The sequence below is a fragment of the Rhinoderma darwinii genome, chromosome 6, assembly GCF_050947455.1.
Source record: "Rhinoderma darwinii isolate aRhiDar2 chromosome 6, aRhiDar2.hap1, whole genome shotgun sequence".
Lineage (NCBI taxonomy): Eukaryota > Metazoa > Chordata > Amphibia > Anura > Rhinodermatidae > Rhinoderma > Rhinoderma darwinii.
The window spans coordinates 60,879,895-60,901,969 of record NC_134692.1 but is presented as its reverse complement, the minus strand read 5'-3'; the positions used below and the strand labels follow the sequence as shown (position 1 = coordinate 60,901,969).

Sequence of the window (22,075 nt, the reverse complement as noted above, 5' to 3'; positions counted from 1 at the left end):
TGTGTTCTAACTGTCATTGTGATGTGACAGTCACTGACAGGAAGCCTATTCCTTGTAAAAATTAAAAAGGTCTACGGTTTTTCAGAAAAAAAGTAGATTTTAACCTTTACAGACTAATTCCAATGAATTCAGCAAAATAACTGTGGGGTTAAATTATATTAATTTAAAATTAATTAAATTAAAATTAATTAAATGAAATTATTAATTTCCAAAATGGGGTCACTTTTGGTCGGTTTCCACTGTTTTGGTCCCTCCAGTGCATTGCCAACACAACACGGCACTGAAAACTATTAAAGAAAAATCAGAAATCCAAATGGTGTTCCTTCCCTTCTGAGCCCGGCTGTAGTCCAAACAGTAGTGTATTACCACATATGGGGTATTGCTATAATCAGAATAAATTGCTTTACAAATGCTGGGGTGTTTTTTTCTCCTTTATTCCTTGTAAATATTAAACAAAATTCAGAAAAAAAGTAGGATTTTCATCTTCACATTTTTATTCAAATAAATTTAGCAAAAAAACTGTGGGTTCAAAATGCTAACTATATCGCTAGATAAATTCCTTGAGGGGTGGTTTCCAAAATGGGGTCACTTTTGGGGGTCTTTACGGTTTTGGCACCATAAGACCTCTTCAAACCTGACATGGTGCCTAAAATATATTCTAAAAAAAAGGATGGCCCAAAATCCACTACGTGCTCCTTTAGGCTGGGTTCACACAACCTATTTTCAGACGTAAACGAGGCGTATTATGCCTCGTTTTACGTCTGAAAATAGGGCTACAATACGTCGGCAAACATCTGCCCATTCATTTGAATGGGTTTGCCGACGTACTGTGCAGACAACCTGTCATTTACGCGTCGTCGTTTGACAGCTGTCAAACGACGACGCGTAAAAGTACAGCCTCGTCAAAAGAAGTGCAGGACACTTCTTTCAGACGTAATTTGAGCCGTACTTCATTGAACTCAATGAAGCACAGCTCAAAATTTACGTCTGTCAGAGAAGCCTCGCAAAATGCGAGGAGGAGCAATTACGGCTGAAACGAGGCAGCTGTTTTCTCCTGAAAACAGTCTGTCATTTCATCCGTAAAAGCCTCTCATCGTGTGCATATACCCTTTTTTCGGAGGCCGGTGTTTCATGCCATTAGCACACTAGGGCCACATGTGGGATATTTCTAAAAACGACAGAATCTGGGCAATAAATATTGAGTTGCATTTCTCGAGTAAAACCTTTTGTGGTATAATTTTTTTTTATTACAAATGGATTTTGTCAAAAAAAAATGAAATTTGTAAATATCATCTCTACTTTGCTTTAATTCCTGTGAAATGCCGAACGGGTTAAAACCCTTTCTGAATGCTGTTTTGAATACTTTTAGGGGTGCAGTTTTCAAAATGGGGTGATTTATGGGGACTTTCTAATATATAAGGCCCTCAAAGCCACTTCAGAACTGAACTGGTCCCTGAAAAAAATAGGCTTTTGTAATTTTCTTGAAAATATGAGAAATTGCTGCTAAAGTTCTAAGCCTTGTAAGGTCCTAGAAAAATAAAAGAATGTTCAAAAAAGGATGCAAACATAAAGTAGACATATGGGAAATGTTAACTAGTAACTATTTTGTGTGGTATTACTATCGGTTTTACAAGCAGATACATTAATACATAAATTTAGAAAAATGGTAATTTTTGCAAATGTTCTCTCAATCTTGGTGTTTTTTTTACAAATAAATATTGAATTTATCAAGCACATTTTTTCACTAACAAAGTACAATATGTCACGAGAAAACAATCTCAGAATCGCTTGGGTAGGTAAAAGCATTCCGAAGTTATTACCACATAAAGTGACACGTCAGATTTGAAAAATCGGCTTTGTCCTGAAGGCCAAAACAAGCTTAGTCCTGAAGGGGTTAAAGTCATTAGTGGTGAGAAAAAAAAATATTAAAAGTTAAAAAAAACAAAAAACCTTTTCCCATTTTTCTTCTAAAGTAATGTAAAAAATAAACAAAATTGGTATCGCTACATCCGTAAAAGTCAGAACTATTACAATATACCATAATTTAAACTGCCAAAATCGCAGTTTTTTGTCACCTTAGCTCTCAAAAAAAATGTAATACAACTTTTTGATCACTTTTTATGTACCAAAAACTAATACCAATAAAAACTACAGCTCGTCCTGCAAAAAATAAGCCCTCACACCGCTCAATCGACCCAAAAATAAAAAATTTACGGCTCTCAGAATGTGGTGAAACAAAACAATTTTTTATTTTAGCAAATAGATTTTCTTTGTAAAAGTAGTAAAAAATATATATATATATATATATATATATATATATATTATATATATATATATATATATATATATAAATAAAAAAAAAAAACTATATAAATTTGGTATCACCGTAATTGTATTGAATTGTATTGAGCCACAGAATAAAGTAACGTTTTTGTTTTTTACTGCACGGCGAAAGCCGTAAAAAAAAAACAAAAAAAATTGAGGAATCAGTTTTTTTACAATTTCAGCCTGCAAAAGATTTATTTTTTCAGTTTCCCAGTACATTTTGTGGTACTTTAAATGGTGTCAATAGAAACTACAACTCTTCCCACAAGAAATAAGCCCTCACAACACTCTATTGACGTAAAAAGAAAAAAAGTTATGGCTCTTGGAATGCGGGGAGTGAAAGACGAAAATAAGAAATAAAAAAATGGATCAGTCCTGAGAATATGTGTATGACCACATGTGGGGTATTTCTGTACTCGGGAGAAATTGCTTTACAAATGTTGGGGTGTTTTTTCTCCTTTATCCCTTGTGAAAATTAGTAAGTTCTGCAAAAAAAACTGTGCGGTCAAAATGCTAACTTTACCCCTAGTAAAATTCCTTGAGGGGTCTAGTTCCCAAAATGGGGTAACTTTTGGGGTGTTTCCACTGTTTTGATTCCTCCAGGGCGTTGCAACGCGACATGGTACCGAAAAACCTTTTTGAAATTTTCTTTAAAATGCCAGAAATTCTAGCTAAAGTTCTAAGCCTTGTAACGTCCTAGAAAAATAAAAGGACATTCAAAAAAACGATGCAAACAAAGTAGACATATGGGAAATGTTAACTAGTATCTAGTTTGTGTGGTATTACTATCTGTTTTACAAGCAGATACGTTTAAAATTTAGAAAAATGCACATTTTTGCAAATTTTCTCTAAAGTTTGGTATTTTTCAGAAGTGAATACTGAATTTAATAGACCACATTTTTTCACTATCAAAGTCTAATGTGTCACGAGAAAACAATCCCAGAATCGCTTGGATAGGTAAAAGCATTCCCAAGTTATTACCACATAAGGTAACACATGAAGGCCAAAACAGGCTGGGTACTGAAGGGGTTAATTAAGTATTTTCAACCAAAAAAATCTGTTCTCATCCGTTTAATATCAGATACATCTTCTCCCAGGTAACAAGCTTTAAAAAAAAGTCAGCGGCTGCAATTGAGTAGCTGCTACCGCCATGAATCTGTGGCCTGGATACATGGAATGTCCCTCCCCTCGCTGCATTTAAATGCCACACTTGCCCAACTTGAAACTCACACTCACACACAAAGACACAGTTACTCTGTTACCTAGACGCATAGCAAGCCATGGAAGATGATGTCAGCAACGCTTGTGGCTGCTTAATTTCCTTTTTGTAGGCTGCTGTCTCCCTCCTGTGGGCCAGTAGAATGTGGCTGGCAAGGAGCACAAATGGCCTGGTCCCCAAAAAAATTGAGACTGACTGATACTGTGAGACTCATTGGGCCTTTGCATAGATGGAACACTGCGTATATCACAATGAAGCCCCTCAGCAGCCAGAGGCCTTGACCTAATAAAGAGATCTCAGCCCGCCACAGACACACAGTTGGGCAAACATCACTGCAGTCTATTAAAAAAAAAAAAATTCCTTTCCTTTAATAAACACACTTGAGGCGAAAATTTAAATGGCACCTCCTTCCCGACCTTGACTGAAATCCATTTTGCCATTTTACGTTACCACGTAACATTGCAGCAATGAAGCCGGGCAGAGTACAACTCGCTGCATTAGACATGTCAGGGGAGTACAAGGCGACGGCACATCCGTGAAATTTAGAGGAGGCTGCTAGTGACGTAGAAAGGCCAGGGGGATGTCAATCAAGCGTGGAAAGGCGGGTTTGGAAACGGCACTGTGTGATTATTCAGGATAGCGCCACCGCCCCTATGACTCTTTAAAGGCACACCGTTTTAAAAGCCGATTTCTTAGATTTTGCTACATTTGAAAAAACATACAGGGGCTTGTTTGGAAACCTTGTCAGGTCGTGTATTACCAAATGGGGCAGTTTAGGGGCTAAAACTACCTGACCGATTCCCTTTGAATATACAGTGAAATGCAACAAGTCTAGCTGTTGTGCAAATATTGTCTTATAAATATATCCTATATCTCCAACATAAATACAGCACCAGAACCAAGCTCAGTACATAAATACAGCACCAGAACAAAGCTCAGTACATAAATACAGCACTAGAACCAAGCTCCGCGCATAAATATATTACCGAAACCAAAATTTGTACATACATACAGCAGCAAAACCAAGCTCCGTACATAAATACAGCACCAGAACGAAGTTCAATACATAAATATATTACCAAAACCAAACTCTGTACATATATAGAGCACCAGAACCAAGCACCCAACTGACTTCCTATATGGATGACCATAATGTGAGTACATGAAGCTTCATGTTTAGAAGTAATTGCAGTAAGAAAATGCAGGCAACTTCTGAGATGACCCTTGTCTCTTTTAAAGTAATTATCAGATAATTTTAGGTTTGGTTAAAATTAGTCTGTGGACTGAGATAATACAAAAGAAACAAAACTGATCAAATGTGAGACATTTTAATTTGTCAAATGAATTTTACATAATTACAAAGACTGTAGAAGTATCACAAATGCTGTTGATGTGCTGCAATGAAGATATTAGACATTGGCATTCGAAGAGCCAAGGCAATAAAGTTGCATTAAATTGTATTTTATGAATGACATCTTCAGCAAATCCACGTTCAGGACAGAACCACCTATGTCTCATGATGTGCAATCTGTTTCATTTCATTTGCCTTCACTGGCTGGAGATCTTTTTAAAAATATTTTCTCTCAGAAACTCCACTTTCTTTGCTTCAGTCAACATTATAAATTGGTTTACAGGAACCTTGAAAAGACAAAGCAGGTTAGACAGGGAGAGTTGAAATCACTAAACTTCACTTAAAGTACACAATTCATCAACCCCATTAAACCTCAAGCCTTTAATCTCATCCTCCAGACATCTCGTGTAAATGCTCTAAAAACCGATCTTTCAATTCCCCTGGCCCTCCACCTTTATTACTTTTCTGGGTCTTCACATTAGGGTCCTCTTACACGGTACGATATGGGCCATGTAAACGAGCGCCGATCAACGAGACAGCTAGTTGATCCGCCCTCGTTTGCTCCTTTCACAAGGAGCTATGTTACTACGATCGCTCATCCTCATACATTTCTATCACTTCGGCAGCACATCTACCTGTTTACACAATAAAAGATAATATTTTATGCTGCATAAACAATGCGATTAGCCGATGAACGTGCGTTTGCTTGTTCATTGGCTGATCGTTGCTCTGTTTATACAGGGCAATGATCGGGAACGAGCGTTCATATGAATGCTCATTCGCCTGATTATTGGCCCATGTAAAAGGGCCTTTAGTGTGCCCTAACAGCAGGCTTACTGAACAGACAGCCCTAGGGTCCTTTCTAGGTTCCCAGAGCTGCCTGCAGAGAGGATGTGAACGCTCGTTTGCCCGATAATCGGCCCGTACAAAGGGGGCTTTACTTCCTCATGGGGGTCTCTCTATTTGGCAAATTATCCACCTCTTTTATCTAATTTTTGTAAAGTCTTAAAAGAATGGAGCAGATATAATATATAATGGATTGGCATAATTCATGTGGTCAAAATGACCATATTACTCAAACTATTCAGAGACTTTTATTAAAAGAAAATTCGGAAAACATTAAATATGGTGTTCAGTGAAGTCCTATATAGCTTGACTCAGAGGTAGATTGGCTGTCCCTAATGTCACCAAGTACTATTATGTAGCTCAATTGGCCCTATTGATTAACTACCATGCAACCTCTGAAGTGCCACAAGTATTCATAACAATCACAATTAGTAAGTCAGGTTACCTCTCTGGAAAAAGAGGTATACAGTCAATAAGTCAGTGAATTTAAAGGGGTTGTCCACCTTCTGACAACTGATGACCTCTCCACCGGATAGGTCATCAGTAGATCATCGGTGCGGGTCCGACACCCGGGCCCCGCACCGATAAGCTGCTCCGGTGGGCCTGCGGGCACCGGATGTTATGGCACATAATGCTATGTACAGAGCCTGAAAGCAGTTGGCTCCGTACATAGCATAGCGGCCGTGCTGCAGAACTGCAGCTCAACAAAAAGTGGTCACCAGATTGCTAGATGTTGGGCCCCACTGAGCTAAGCCAGTTTTATACATAAGCAGTAGGAGAAGCAAAGAGAGACTAGACTAGAAACAACAGAAAGATATGAGAACCGAGAGAAGTGACAAAACGTCCTTAACACCTGAAGGGAACTAAATTGAGTGGACGCTGTATTCCCCAATGAACATGAAAAGGATTGTACGGTAACGAAAATTTAATTTTCGCGCCCGTGTCATTGGGGGACACAGATGACCTTTGGATGTTCAAAAGAAGTCTCTAGGGATGGGACTAACAACACCTGAGAGCTGTCAGAGGACCGTCACATGCAGAACTCTACGACCCAGAGAGGCATCAGAGAATGCGAAAGTATGCACCCTGCAGAACTTAGAAAAAGTGTGTCGACAAAACCACATGGCGGACCTCTCACACTTGCAGAGCAGCAGCTCTGATTTGAATTGTCCACGAAGCGTCAACCGCTCGAGTAGCATGGGCTGTCACCTGAAAGGGGTATGCCTCATCAATGACGGACTGAATCCAGCAGGCCACCTTGGATGCTGCCAGACACCGTCTGAGGCCCTGACCAGCGGAATAAAGGGATTAGCAAAAGATAAATCTACAATGCGCAATCTACATCCAACTTGTGTAGAGTATGTTCACGAAGATGAGAAGGAGAGAGGCAAAAAGAAGGGAGGACAATATACTTGTTAATGTGAAAATCAGATATTACAGTACAAGCACCACCTTGTCTTGGTGAATTACCATAAAGGGAGATTTGTAGGACAGGGCTGTTAATTCAGAGATGCGCCTAACAGAGGTGATCAGCACCAAGAAGGCAACTTTCCAAGAAAGAAAGAGAAGGGTGCTGTGTCTGGCCAGGTGCGAGACTGGAGGGTCTACTCTAAGTGAAGAGAACCTCCTTTTCACAGACAGTGGGATTGGTACATAGCATCCATTCATTTTAGTTTTGCTAAGTAAGAACGTCCTAAAATTCTGAATGAGAGGAGAATTTTGAGGAACACCTAGGCCGATGAAAGGAAAACCACTCTAGAGTGGAGGAAGGTTCCGGATTCTGAAAATTCGGAGTATCTTTAATGGCCGATATGAAGCAGTCAACCACAGAGGAGAGTTCAGATGACTGCTCCTCCTTTATAGCTGAATCTGTCAGAGACTTTATCCCTTAAGGAAATATCAGTGTGCCTCTCTAGGGGAGGACGAAAGTGGATGAGACCAGGGAAACTGAAGGCTGTTGAGACCGACTAGATCTGGCCCAAAAAAAGTGTTTTAAGTGATTTAAATCAAACTATTTGTAAATTAACTTTTATTAAAAACATTTTTTACGTTTTCATATACAGCGTCTACGTAGCCTGTATACATAGAACCTGTATTGTTCCCATCAAAGCCGATTCTGTCATTTCAGCTCAACTGACAGCTCGTCTGAAAGCTGGTCCTGCATGTCTCCAATAGACAGGATCCAGCTAATAACGATCACATCTAAGTTATGAACCTGAGCGTGATAGTTATTATCTGGATACTGCGTGTCTCAGCTTTCAGCCGAGCCGTCAGCTCAGCTAAACGGACGGTCGCGTCTTTAAAAGATCGATACAGCTTTTATGTATACAGGATACAAAGAAGATGTATCTTAAAAAAATAAAAATTGATAAAAGTCAATTTAAAAGTTGTTCAAATCACATAAAATATTGATTTATTAAAAAAAATGAATTCTCTTTAAAAGAGATACATAGCCTTTAAAGACTTGGGCGGAGTCTGCAGTGACAACCCTCCTAACACATCCACTATGGATCAGGATGCCCTCAAGTGGTCTGATACCACGGACAGAGTATATGCCCACTGCGGATGACAACATGAGAGATGCTTCTCTGACTTGCTATTTCAGGTCCAGACAGTTGGTGCAGAGGGGTGCAGGCTGGCCACACTAAAATGTTATATTACAAGGGGCTGGCACACTGAGTAATTATGGACATTCCCTGCCTAGATGGTTTCTGACAAGTTGGCGACACAATTACTTGTCTGTATGCAGAGGGTAGAGGGGCTTACTAACTTTTAGTGGAATACTGCTGGAGGAAAAGTAAAAACACCAAATGCTTATATGGAAGCTAAGGGTGCAGGAGGGTAGGCTTAGGGGTGGCAGAGCCTACCCGATCAGGAAGCTGGCGAAGAGATTCTCAGGAGTGTGTCTTCCTCACATGCCTTTGAGCTGGGCTGCCGGCAAAAAGAAAAGAGGGGCAGGAGGAGAAAGAAACAGTGCTGACTCCCGCGCGTTTAACAAGGGTGGAGGAAAAACGCACGCTGATTAGACAACGAGCTAAGGCCCCGCCGCTAAGGCCTAGCATTATTCATAGAAGCTGGGGACTCATTTAGTGTCCCACCGGAAGAGACGCGTAAGTTCCACCTGGTCAGCTGGCGGTAAACATGCTACGACTCCCCTGACAAACTCCCTCTGCAAGACAGCTGGGCCAGGTGTCAGGTCCCACTTATGAGGAGAGGTCAGTGAGAGAGTGACCACACCCAGAAGAAAATCCCCCTTGTGTTCCGATTCTGGCTTGTGACAGGAGATTAGGTGGTCTGCTGTGCCTCCGTTTTCTTCTGGAGGCAGGGCAAACAACAGCGAGGTTAGGCCGCACTGTTCCCCCACCTCTTGTTGGGGGAACAGGGAGATCAAGTTGTATACCCTGTATAACCAACCTGAAAGTAAAATAAAAGAATAAAAATATTTACTTCCTAAGCAGGTAGGTCTGCCTCCAACGGACACTAAAGCGTAACTAAACGTTCGATCAACTTTTTATTTTGTAGCAGCATGTGTAATATAAATATGTTTTGTAATATACTTTATTAATGAATTTGGGCTCCTTTTTGTGTTATATGTGTTTTAAATGGCCACACTTTTCTACCACATTTTATTTCTTGTACTTCTCCTGTTGCTAGCAGAAATCCGTACACCGTTTGAATGTATCAGTGTACGAATTCTGCTGCCTAGGAGTACGGGTGGGTGGTGCCCCATCCTGTCGTCAGATGTGCACGCCCCCATCATGACGTCAGGAAGGTCTCTCTGCCTCTATACACTACACAGTTCTCTAGCAGCAGAGCGCATGGAAGAGACTGTGTGCACTGGTCTCTGTGCCTGCATGATTCTGCCCCCTTCTCTCCGGCAAAGACTGTCAAGACACTAATCTGAGCTGATAATTAGCATCAGATAAGACTAGGACTGCTCCGTCCGTCACCCCCCCCTCCCTCTCCCCCCAAGCACCCGGACGTCCTGTCTTATCTTCCCTGCACTTGCCAGGGAAAGTGAAAAGAAAAGCGGATTGCTTTCTCCTGGAGTGTGCAGAGATATTTACATCTCTGTATATAATGTGTTGTGCTGTGCACAGCTCAGTGCTTGCTCACAGTATTGTAATGATCACCTCAGAGTTCACTGCCCATGAAAGATACAGACAGATCGTAACATCACACACAGCAAGACACACCCCTAGTAACTGGCCATAATCAGGAAGTGTGAGAAAATAGATGTTGACGGTTTCACAAGAAAAAAAGCTGCAAAAAAGGTACTTTGAAGTGAAAAAAATTGCTAGGAGTAATGTATTCACATAGAGGGACATAATAGCAGTTTAAATATTTTTTTTTTGTGAAAGTTTAGCTACGCTTTAAGCTAAAACGGTCTTAGCTTAGTGTCTGCAGGAGGGGTATAGCTGGTAGGAGGAGCTATCCATTTTTTGCTTACTGTCTGCCTCCTAGTGACAGCAGCTATATCCAAAGTCATCTGTGTTCCCAATGACACAGATAAGAAATATACTTTTCCATAATCCGATATAGTATTTCCATGTAAAAAGCTTTTTAAATGCTGCTAGAACTCAAAGTCTTTGAGTCCTGGTTATTCCTGCCCAGCTATACATGTATAGTTGTCAATCATTGTGTATGGGTGGCAGAAGCAGGACAAAGATTTACGGAGTCCTGGCAGCATTTTAATAGCCGTCTACATGAATAAATTTAATCATAGAAAACTATATTCCCAAGCTCAGCATCTTCCTCTCTATTTTATGTTGCCCTTGGATAGGACCAACAGTATTTTTCTGGCATAAGTGCAATGAAAGGTTTAACACCGAGTATCACATGATCCACATTGTTTTGAATAGTGCTAAAACCAAAGATATCAGAAATAATAATGTTACTATGAAGTTAGATATATTTTACAAATCAATAATTCTGAATGTCATTGCATAAAATAATCTCTAGTTGGATATGGCAGAAAACCTCAATACGCAGAATTGGAAATACCTCCTCATACATGGGTACTTTTCCATACACGACAACTATAGAAGTTCCTACATGTATAGTAAAGAGTCTGATGCTTTAGTTTAATGAGAACTTTACTATTGGAGAAAATAAATCTGATACTCTCCTAAGAAGTCATCTTTGCTTTTTTTTCTTCATAAAATTACATGGCCATGGGAAGGTAATATTTCTATTTTAAAACACTCACCACCACGACAGTGAAGCCAAAAGATTTTAGATGTCTTATTTTTAAAGCAATCTTTCCAACTGGGTGAAGACTCCCCAAAGCAAATGCATTTGCAGTGCAGCATAGAACAGCAATTCTACAGGAAAGGATAGAAAACAGAGACACTTGTAAAGTCATTTGCAGCAGTGGAAGCGAATGCTATAATATAGAAAGCCTTGTGCCGAAATAGAATATACATTCTTTATTACTAGTACTGTATCATTTTGGAACTAGTATTGTGAAAATGCGTTGCTGCATTACTAGTCATAGCTGGGATCTTCTGATATGTTTCAGTTAGGGATGTCACGATTCCAGAATTTGGACTTCGATACCGATACTTCGTATTGTGATACCCTATACCAAAACGATACTTTTGCCAACAATAATAATAATAATGTTAAAAAAGTTCTTCCGTTTTCTGATGTGAGGCGCGTGGTTTGATGAATTTTGAACCTCCACGTGCCTCACATTAATAGTAATTAACCCCATCATGTTCCTCAGTCATAATGGACAACATTGGGTTCATGTGTGAGGTACGTGATGGGGTTAATTACTATTAATGTGAGGCACATGGAGGTTCAAAATTCATAACACCTGGTGCCTCACATTAACCCCTTCCCGCCGCAGCCATTTTTTCGGATTTTCACTTTTGTTTTTTCCTCCCCACCTTCCAAAAGCCATAAATCTTATTTTTCCATCAATATTGGCATATGAGGGCTTGTTTTTTGCGGGACGAGTTGTAGATTTTCACAGCACCATTTTTTGTACCATATAATGTAGTCGGAAACAAGAAAAAATATATATGTGGGGTGGAATAGGAAAAATACAGCGATTCCTCAACGTTTTGGGTGGTTTTGTTTTTACGGCGTTCACCGTACGGTAAAAACAGTGTGTTAACTTTATTCTGCGGGTCAATACGATTACATACTAAATGTATATATGTTTTCTTTATGTTTTACTACTTTTACAAGGAAAAAACTGATTGTTAAAAATAAAATTTGAGTTTTGTCGCCATATTCTGAGAGCCATAAAGTTTTTATTTTTCTGTCGATTTAGCCGTGTGAGGGCTTATTTTTTGCGGGGCGAGCTGCAGTTTATATTGGTACCATTGGGGTACGTGAGACTTTTTGATCACTTTTTATTTCATTTTTTTGTGGGAGAAGAAGGGACCAAAAAACAGCAATTCTGATGTTTTTAATTTTTTATAGCATTCACCGTGCGGACTAAATAATGATATATTGTAATAGTTCAGACTTTTACTTATTTTTTTTTATTTGTTAAAAAAAACCTTTATTTTACTGTTTTTTACTTGTTCCCCCAGGGGACTTTAACCAGCGATCGTTCGATCTCTTCCACGATGCCAACCAACGGCTCCCCCCGATCTCGCCGTGGGGGGGGGGCGTCGGTACGTTACAGGGGGTCGCCCCCCTGTTTTTAGTGATTTAAATTGCGCAATCGTAATTGAAAGTGGCATTTAACGGGTTAAACAATGGGATCGCGCTCGAACGGGATCCCGCTCGTAACCCGGAAGTGTCAGCTGTAACACACAGCCGACACACTCACTCTATGGAGCGGACTCAGCCCGTATATTAATACGGCAGATGTCGGGAAGGGGTTAATAAGAGAAAGCTTTTTTTATTTTATAACAGCGTAAACATGAATGACGCTATAAATGTGTTATTACGGTCACGACGATACCGAATAGGTGTATATTTTATGTAATCGACACTTATTTTAATGTTTATTGTAATGTGTATGTGTGTGGGTTTTTTCTATTTAACATTTCTTTATTTATTTTTTAACTTTTTTAATTTTAAACTTTAATGTACTTGCATATATCTATATGCCAATACATAACCTCTGTACTGATAGCACACAGGCAGTTGTTAGGACATACCCAAGTATGCCCTAACAGGAAATATGGTCAGACAGCCCTGGGGTCCTTCAATGGACCCTGGACTATCTGCCCATATATGGTATGGCCCTCAAAGTTTCTCTGATCTCTGCCGTTAGAGCGGGGCTACATAATACAGCCATTGCCCCGCTCCTAACAATAAGTGCGTGCGCGGTCAGCATGAGGTGATGCGGCCGGCGCTGCACTAATGAGCGCCAGGGCAGGCACCAAAGACAGAACATGGGGGCATTTTGCAGTGCACCCGCCATGTTCGGTCTTCAGTGCCACCGCTCATTAGTGCAGCTCTGGTCGCATCACATCATGCTGACCACGCACGCACTTCTCTGGAGTGGGGCAATGGCTGTATTACACAGCCACAGCTCCGCTCCCATACATTCATGTATTACAATACTAAGCTGTGCGGCCGCACAGCTTAGTATCGAAATACATGAAATAACGGTATTGAACCGTTTGACGGTGCACAGTATCGAATTTTCGATGCATCGTGCAACCCTAGTTTCAGTGACACATTAGAAAATGTTTTAAGTAGAAATCTCTTTTGCCCTATTGGCCTGTAACTCTTCTATTTGAGTGTAAAAGGCTCATTCTACACTCCAAAATACACTTGAAAAAAGCCTGCAAACAGTTTCTCATTGATTTCAATGGGAAATACGCTGTGCTGTTCACATAAGGCTGTGTTCACATCAGCGTTGCTTTTCCTTTTCATAGGTTTCATTTTCCTCGGCTTCCGTTTGTTTCCGTTCCGTAAAGTTTCAGGTTTTTTTTGCGGAAGCAATATCGCTGTCGACTACGCTATGGTTTCTGCGAAAAACACAGACTTTACGGAACGGAAACAAATGGAAACCAAGGCAAATGGAAGCATTACCATTTAAATCAATGGTAATGCAAACGGAAGCTTTAGTTTCCATTTGGCTTTCCATTCATGGGTTCCTCCGACGGAAAGCTGCAACGGAACCCATGAACAGAAAAGCAACGCTGATAAGAACAGGCCCTTAGGCTCAGCTTTAAAAATAACTTGAAATCAGAGGCTGTTTTCCCTTGAAAACAGCCTTGTAATTGTAAGCCACTTCTTTTTGTACGTGTGACCAAAACTTCAGCCTGATTTAACTGGAGAAAGGGCCAAAAAAGCTTCCGGTTCATACGTCAAATATATCTATAACCGCAATCATCCGACCAAGAACAAAAGAGTGTTCTTTTTGCCTCCGTCGTGCTAGTATTACATAGTTACATAGTTTGTACGGTTGAAAAAAAGACATGTCCATCAAGTTCAACCAAAGGACGGGAAAAGGGAAGGTAAAAATTTTCTACACATTGGAGCTAATATTTTTTCGTTCTAGGAAATTATCTAAGTCTTTTTTAAAGCCATCTACTGTCCCTGCTGCGACCAGCTCCTGCGGTAGGCTATTCCATAGATTCACAGTTCTCACTGTAAAGAAGCCTTGTCGCCTCCGCAGGTTGAACCTTTTTTTCTCCAGACGGAGGGAGTGCCCCCTTGATTTTTGAGGGGGTTTTACATGGAACAGGTTTTCCCCATATTTTTTTATGTGCCATTCATATATTTATATAAGTTAATCATGTCCCCCCTTAGTCGTCTTTTCTCAAGGCCAAATAGGTTTAATTCTTTTAATCTTTCCTCATAACTTAGATTGCTCTTCGTCAGTATAGCTTTTGTCTACTGTATGGAATAGCGCAGTCTGTTCCCATACAAAGGCATTTCACACAAAAAAAACAAACCATCTACAGTGTGGTATACTTTCTTTTTAACATGGGAGTCTATGGGCGACAGATGCCACTGTATGCCGCCTATACAGTGGCATCCATCAGAAGCATTCATTGAGAAATACTCCCTACGTATACCTGCAACATACCCTTCAAATGCAGTGTGAAAAGTCCCTAACACTAATATATTTTATTGTACTCATCCAACTTTACCTTTTGTTGTTTTGGGTAGAGAGAGCCTATAAGATATAGCAAATGATGGTCAACAATAATTTCTTACCGTGTAATGTTGTCATCATTTTCAAAATTCTGCATATCCTCTGTCGGAACCAGCTTGCTTTTTTCTCTATCCAAAGTGAACACAAAGTCTGCCAGAAAAAGAATTGGAAAATTTAATAGTGATCATAAAAGTGGCACAAAGTCAGTAAGTGGAATTTTAATTCTTCATAAATGAAAATGTTAAGGCCCCTTTTAGGCTATGATCACACACACCGTTTTGATGCAGTTTTTGAGCCAAACCCAGAAGTGGATCCAAAAGGAAGGAAAGGAATAAAGAAAAGACTGATGAATCTCCTTTCTTTAGTGTCCACTTCTGTGTTTGGCTGCAATAACGGAGCCAAAAACTGCCACAAATACTGCATCAAAACTGTGTGTATGATCCTGGCCTTACACTGCGTTCATGGTCTCCATTATACGACGGGAAAAGCTACCCACCTATACGTTAAACATATTTTATGACAGACGTCTAACAATGGCATCCGTCACCCATAGACTATTATGGGATCCAGGTATGTAGTGGTTCAGAGTGCACAAGATCCGGTAGGTGCACGAATAGGGTCCCAACCCAATTACGTAGTAAAGAAATATTCGGCTTGGGATCCGTTAAGATATGGCATGAACTCTCATGACCTTTTCAGGACGTATCCGTTAAATAGTTCTCATATTAGTCTATGCTATTGTTAGTCAACTGTACGAGCCTCCCGTATCGATAGGGCATTATGGAATCTCTTGAACAGATACGTCATGAAAAGGTATCGAAATACCTTTTGTTCATTAGAAGATCAGCTGCTGCCAGACCAGTATGGCAGCGGCTTTATCTCTTCTCCTCATTGAAAACACAAGCACAATCGGCCAGAGAAGGTGGGAGGAATAGATGTTGGCCGAACGATCAGCTATGTAATGTGTATGGCCAGCTTTAGAACGGAGAAGCAGATGTAAACAGAGCTTAATTATGACATATACACAGCCTGTACTTACCTATAAAGTAGCTTTGGGGAAACTGCACGTTTTCTTGGTATAAAGTTGGGTTTTTAAAATAGTTCTGCAGGAACGTGTGACACATCATTACAGAAGGACTATGATTTGACGGAACCTTCTTCAAATCCTGTATTGAAAAGGGGCTTGAACCCATCTCCAGCAACAAGCACAGCTTAATATGGCTCAGATATGATTTTTCAACATTATCCATTGTGCCTTAAAGCAAAAAAAACAAAGCTTTTGGTTAAATGGTTGCTCCATTCTTGGGAATTTGCTTGTAATGGTCAACATATATAAGTATATAAACGGCCGGTACAAAAAATATGGTGAAAGCCTGTTCCATGCAAAATCCGCTCCGTCGAGAGAACAAAAGGTTAAATCTCTAGAGGCAACATGCCTTCTTTGCCATAAGAACTGTAAATCTGTGGAATAGGCGACCTCAAAAGCTCGTCATAGCAGGAACAGTAGATGGCCAAAAAACTGACCTTAATTTCTAAAAAATAAAAAAATCTCATCTTCTATGTCAATATACAGAATTCTTGATTGAATGTTAATCCAGTCAAATCAGGAGGGAATTTTTCCTTTTTAGTGAAAACCGGTTAATGCCTTATGGGTATTTTTTTTTTTAACCTTCCTCTGGATCAATAGGGGTAAATCAAAGTTCTATAGTTTACCAATATCCCTTCCCTTTCTCCCATCCCTTGGTTGAACTTGATAGACATGTATTTTTCAACTGTAGTAACTACTATAATCACAGTATATAGACTAAAACATAAGCCCACAATGCACATGCACACTACTACCATTAACACCAAAACAAAAAGGTGAATTCAAGTCAACAATTGTTACGGTTGATGATTTAAAATAAGGTATTTAGATCTTGCTCAAGTGGCTCAATACATTCTAGATCCAAGTATTACTTTAAAAGTCTGACATTGTCCAGTGAATAATGACAGTTCCGGACTGCGGAGGGCCAACAGGAATGGTAACAACCAGTTGTTCATTTATTAAGAATTTTCCAGGAGGAACAACAGAAGAACAGCACAAAACAGAGCTCTAAGAAAATATGCTACAGACTCATTCTTTTATGGGCAATACAAGTATTTACTACAACAGACATGTCAGGAAAACTGCCGGGTTCTTTTTTAAAGAGGCCCTGTCACCAGGAACAGCATATGTGTTTTACTTGAAAAATCATTACTCCTCCTAAAATTATTATTTTTTTAAACCTTTGTATAAGTCCTGTGCCCTGTTTGCAAATGACTCTAATCTCCGCAGGAGTTGGGTTTGAACTGCCTGGTTAAGTGATTCCCAGCATGCTTGGGGCTTCACACATCGCCCATGGCAACATTTGGAGTCAGAACTTGTCAAAGTTTTGGAAGTATAGCTATGTTACTTTATCTTACATGGAGTATCCATTTTATATCTTAAAAGAATCCATTCTGTATACATAGAATCATCTGTTTCTTTAAAGAAAGTATATTCATGCTGGGATGGTCTGAATAATTATATGTTTTTTATTTCTTAGGGCCTGTTCACATCACCGTTGCCCTTCCGTTGAGGGGTTCCGTCGGAGGTTTCCATCGGGTTAACCTTTCAACGGAAAGGCAAACGGAAGCCTAAGCTTCCGTTTCCCTCACCATTGATATCAATGGTGACGGAAACCTTGCTAAAAGTTTCAGTTTGTTACCGATGTGACAGGGTTCCGTTGTTTTGACGGAATCAATAGCGCAGTCGACTGCACTTTTGATTCCGCCCAAAACGACGGAACCCTGTCACAACGGTGACAACGGAAACCATTAGCTTGGTTTTCCGTCACCATTGAGTTCAATGGTGAGGGAAATGGAAGCTAAGGTTTCCGTTTGCCTTTCCGCTGGTGGGTTAACCCGACGGAAACCTAAGACGGAACCCCTCAGCAGAAAGGAACAGTGATGTGAACACAGCCTTAGATAATATTAGGATTCCTCGTTACGGAGAATATAGCTAAATATTTACCAGTTCTCTTAAGTCTGCCGCCCCATATCCTCTGGGAATACAATTTGTTTACCATTGTTGTTATGGGGAATAGACTGGTGATATGGCCGCTATGGGGGTCATGATGACTCTTCAGTCTGTGACATTGCATGTTATGGGAAATTGTAGTCTAAGGGTATGTTCACACGCTAAACAAAAAACGTCTGTAAAATACAGAGCTGGTTTCATCAAGCGTTTTTTTGCGCCCATTCTTGGAGCTGTTTTTCTATTGACCCAATGAAAAACGGCTCCAAAAACGGCACAAGAAGTGACATACACTTCTATTTACAGGGCTTTTTTTTATGCGCCGATTTTTCAAACGTACACGTAAAAAAGGACATTTTTCCCATTGAAATCAATGGATAGATGTTTGGAGGCATTCAGCTTCCTTTTTTCAGCCATTTTTCTAGGCGTTTAAGGCCCAAAAATCAGCTGAAAATAAGCTTTGTGAACATACCCTTACATGTAAAAAGCCTTTCATGTCTGTTACTTACTCAGCACGACCAATTTCCCATTGTATGTATTTGGCTGAGATAGCCAAACGTTTACAATGTGACGTTGGCTCTAAGTTCAAGCTTACTCCCCTTTTGAAAGATATTATTGTAATTGCATTTTCACAATAAAGTAGAGAAGCGTAAACAAAGCATGTCTCTGACCTCTCTCCGATATAACATGGATTTGGATCTAGATAAGTGTACTGAAACGGGTGTCCGTTGACACACAAACATTCAGTCTAATATATTTTGGCCAGGATTGTGTCAACAGAGCTGGATGGGTAACGCCGGTATCAATGATCAGTAGCTTCCGCATTACTGCTGCAGCCTGCGCTCGTCAGAGTCGCAAGATTTCACGGTATCCTGCGAGATCTCGTTTCTGACTCTATATGCTGCAGTGGTGGGTTGTGCAAAGCCACTGAGCATGTCAGGAGTAACCTAACCAGGAATTTGAATACTTTTTGTTAATGACGTATTTAGAAAGATATTTATTTTTTGAGGGGACTAATGATTTTTCATATATGATGTGCCTGGTGATAGGTGCTCCTTATGTCCACACATGACCTCGGATACTCCAATACATTTAAAGGGGTTGTCTGGTCATGGGGGAGCTTTTCATACGGATGACCTATCCACGGGATAGGTCATCAGTATTTGATCGGTGGAGGTCCGACATCCGGACCCCGCACCAATCAGCTGTGTCGGCTGCCTCCAGGCAACAAAAGTTATGCACTGGTCTGTGCCAGTAGAAGATGGCACTTGAATAGGAGCAGAGCTGCAGTACTGCAGCACGGCCGCAATACTGTGACCGGAGCCATCTGCTTCTGGCACTGACCACTGCATAACATCCAGTGCCCAAAGGCAGCAGAAACAGCTGATCATTGTGCGGTCCGGGTGTTGGACCCCCACCGATCATATACTGATGACCTATCCTGTGGATAGGACATCAGTATGAAAAACCACCCCATGCTTGAACTACCACGATAACTTTTTTTTCTACTGCTTCATACCATTTTTAACGCTTGTGATTGTCAATATTTTTGGAATAATTGTTGGTACCCTCTTCTAGGTTAATTTACAGTTAATTAGGGCAATATCCCCATGGTTACTAATTACTATATTTGATCTTATATGTATATCACAAATCCACATCAAACGTCAAAATTAAATAGGCAGTAGTTCTCACAGACAACTGTATTTACGAAAAGCAAAAAAATTAAAAAAGATTAAGAAACATTCAGTAGTAGTCCATGTAGCCTTGACAAAATATCAATAAAAACACATTCAGTTCATCAGAACATAAAGTTACAAGCAAAGAAATGTTGCATTTGGCGCTAATCACACAAGTGTCATAACTTCCGTTTATAGTGGAGTTGTGACCGCTGTGATGGATCAATTTTCTGACAGATCCAAATGGACCACACGGTCATTAAAGGAACATTAAACCAATATGTTTTGTGTTCCTTTAATAGGGCCCTTTAGAGTTCCAAAAATATTGATGTCACAAACACAGCTGCAGCCTTGCTGTCAAATATATCGGAAAGCTTGGCAGAACACTAGTGCAAACAGAGCATTTGATGCCTTATTCATGGTTTATCTAAATTAAATGACAATAACGGAGCAACAGGAAAAAAAATACACATCTGCGTTGGGACTCTGTACATGGGTTCCGTCGGACCTTTCCGTCAGGGGAACCCATGGACGGAATTCAAACTGAAACAAAGGGAAACCATAGGTTTCCGTTTGCATCACCATTGATTTCAATGGTGACAGATCCGGTGCAAATGGTTTCTGTTTGCCACCGCTGTTTAAGGGTTCCGTCGCTTTGACTGCGCTATTAATTCCGTCAAAGCGACAGAACCCTTAAACAACGGTGACAAACGGAAACTATTTGCACCGGATCTGTCACCATTGAAATAAATTATCAAACGGAAACCTGTGGTTTCCGTTCATGGGTTCCAGACGGAAAGGTCTGACGGAACCCATGAACGGAGTCCCAACGCAGATGTGAACGAAGCCTTAGCTTGATGAGGAGCTTCAATACTTTATTATTTTGATGTCATGAATTAAAGCTTGTGTTGCACATTTTTAATGGAGACATAAAAATGAACATGCACCTTTGAAGAGCCGAGTAATTTGTAAATATATTACATTACTTAGCCTGTACGGATCCACAGTTATAGCCCGCCTTTTAGTGAAGAGGCAACATGTGGTGCAGGATGTACAAACTAGTTCACTAACTCACTTAAAAAACATTTGTCTTCTAGAAGTCTGTTGATAGCAGATCGAGAAACCAATCCAAGTAAACACAGGTTGTAAACCGTTTTTAGAAGTTCCTTTTTCTTCATACTATTTATATATAAATCCAGTACAGTGTTCAAAGTCTCCAGGAACCTATAACGCAAAAAAAAAAAAAAAAAAAGTAATATGGGTTTGCACTAGAATTTTAAGTTTAGGACCACATCAGATGAAAATGCCTTTTTTTGCCTATATAGTGCAGCAGAATAACAAGAGACTCTTGTGTATACCTGTTTTAGTCGATGTGGCATATATGGATCGTCCTCCATCATGGCTACTTCTTCCCCTCTGATGTGGCTTCCAAGCGCAGTCTTATCTGCAGCCTACATTTCCCATTATGTTTCTAACTTTTCAGGAGCAGAGTCTTATCACACTGCACTTGCTCTGGGTCGTATATCCATGCAGCAAGTGATAGAGCTCAGTGACATAGAACTATTGTCCTTCAGTAATAATACTCCCCTAAAATCACACTGCAGAGTTTCCAGTGTATTTTAGAAGATGCTGCTTCACACTGAAGTTTCCAGTGTATCTTATGAGTATGCTACTTTACACTGCAGTTACCAGGGTATTATATGAGATGCTTCTTCACACTGCTCTCCCCTGCCTCCTGCTTGTAAGAGCTGACAGGGAGAAACCTATCACAAGCAGGCAGCAGAAGCCTAGGGTTATATGAAAGTTATAAACCTCCCCTGACACCCACTGCCTCTCATGTGCAGGGTCCAGTGGATTCCAATGAGATGCAGCTTCACATTGCCTAGTCTCCAGTATAGTCTATAAGATGCTGCTTTACATTGGAGTCTCTATTGTATTCTATGATATGCAGTCTAATGCTGCTGCTGTCCCCTGCCTCCAGCCTGTGATTCATAGGTTTCTCCCCATTAGATCTTACAAGCAGGAGAGAACAGTGTGAAGCTGCATTTCACAGGAATACAGTGGATTTTGCACACAGCTGATAGCAGGGAAAGGCAATGTGAATCAAGGGAGTTTAAGAACTCTGCAGCTAATCATTGTAGAGGTATGGCTACATGACTGCACTTCTGGACCCTTAAGGTGGTTTTACACGGCAGATACTGCCCCTGTTTACCACTTTTAAAACAAGTGCAGATCAGAATTACAGTTTGTTGATTGGCACTCGTTGCTCCCTTTAAATTGAGCAATGATTGTTTAGTATGGGGACGAATGAGGTGTGCTGCCGACTAGCGATCAATTTTTTTTAGATGCATAAAAGATGCGTTCAACCGATGAACGAGTGTCTCCCTGTTCATTGTCAGCTCATTGCGGTTTACACGGCGCAATAATCAAGAAGGAGCGATCATATATGAATGCTAGTTTGCCTGTGTAAAAGGGCTTTTAGATAGGGCAGAAATGTGTCACACATATAGCCACATATAACAGGCCAAGAAAAGAAGAA

The 22,075-nt window shown here is 40.3% G+C and overlaps 1 protein-coding gene across 4 annotated transcripts in view; it reads right to left on the bottom strand.

The window, feature by feature from the left end:
* Nucleotides 1–4,858: 4,858 nt before the first annotated feature.
* Nucleotides 4,859–22,075, bottom strand: part of FASTKD2 (FAST kinase domains 2) — a 55,728-nt gene continuing 38,511 nt past the window's right edge. For all 4 annotated transcript variants that reach the window (XM_075829871.1, XM_075829869.1, XM_075829870.1 and 1 more), the window contains 5 exons: nucleotides 20,612–20,760; nucleotides 15,860–16,075; nucleotides 14,883–14,970; nucleotides 10,951–11,065; nucleotides 4,859–5,182 (listed from right to left, as the gene is read on the bottom strand). In XM_075829871.1, coding sequence (XP_075685986.1) covers nucleotides 5,093–5,182; nucleotides 10,951–11,065; nucleotides 14,883–14,970; nucleotides 15,860–16,075; nucleotides 20,612–20,760 — 658 coding nt within the window. In that variant the 3' untranslated portion in view covers nucleotides 4,859–5,092. The remainder of the gene's footprint in view (nucleotides 5,183–10,950; nucleotides 11,066–14,882; nucleotides 14,971–15,859; nucleotides 16,076–20,611; nucleotides 20,761–22,075) is intronic.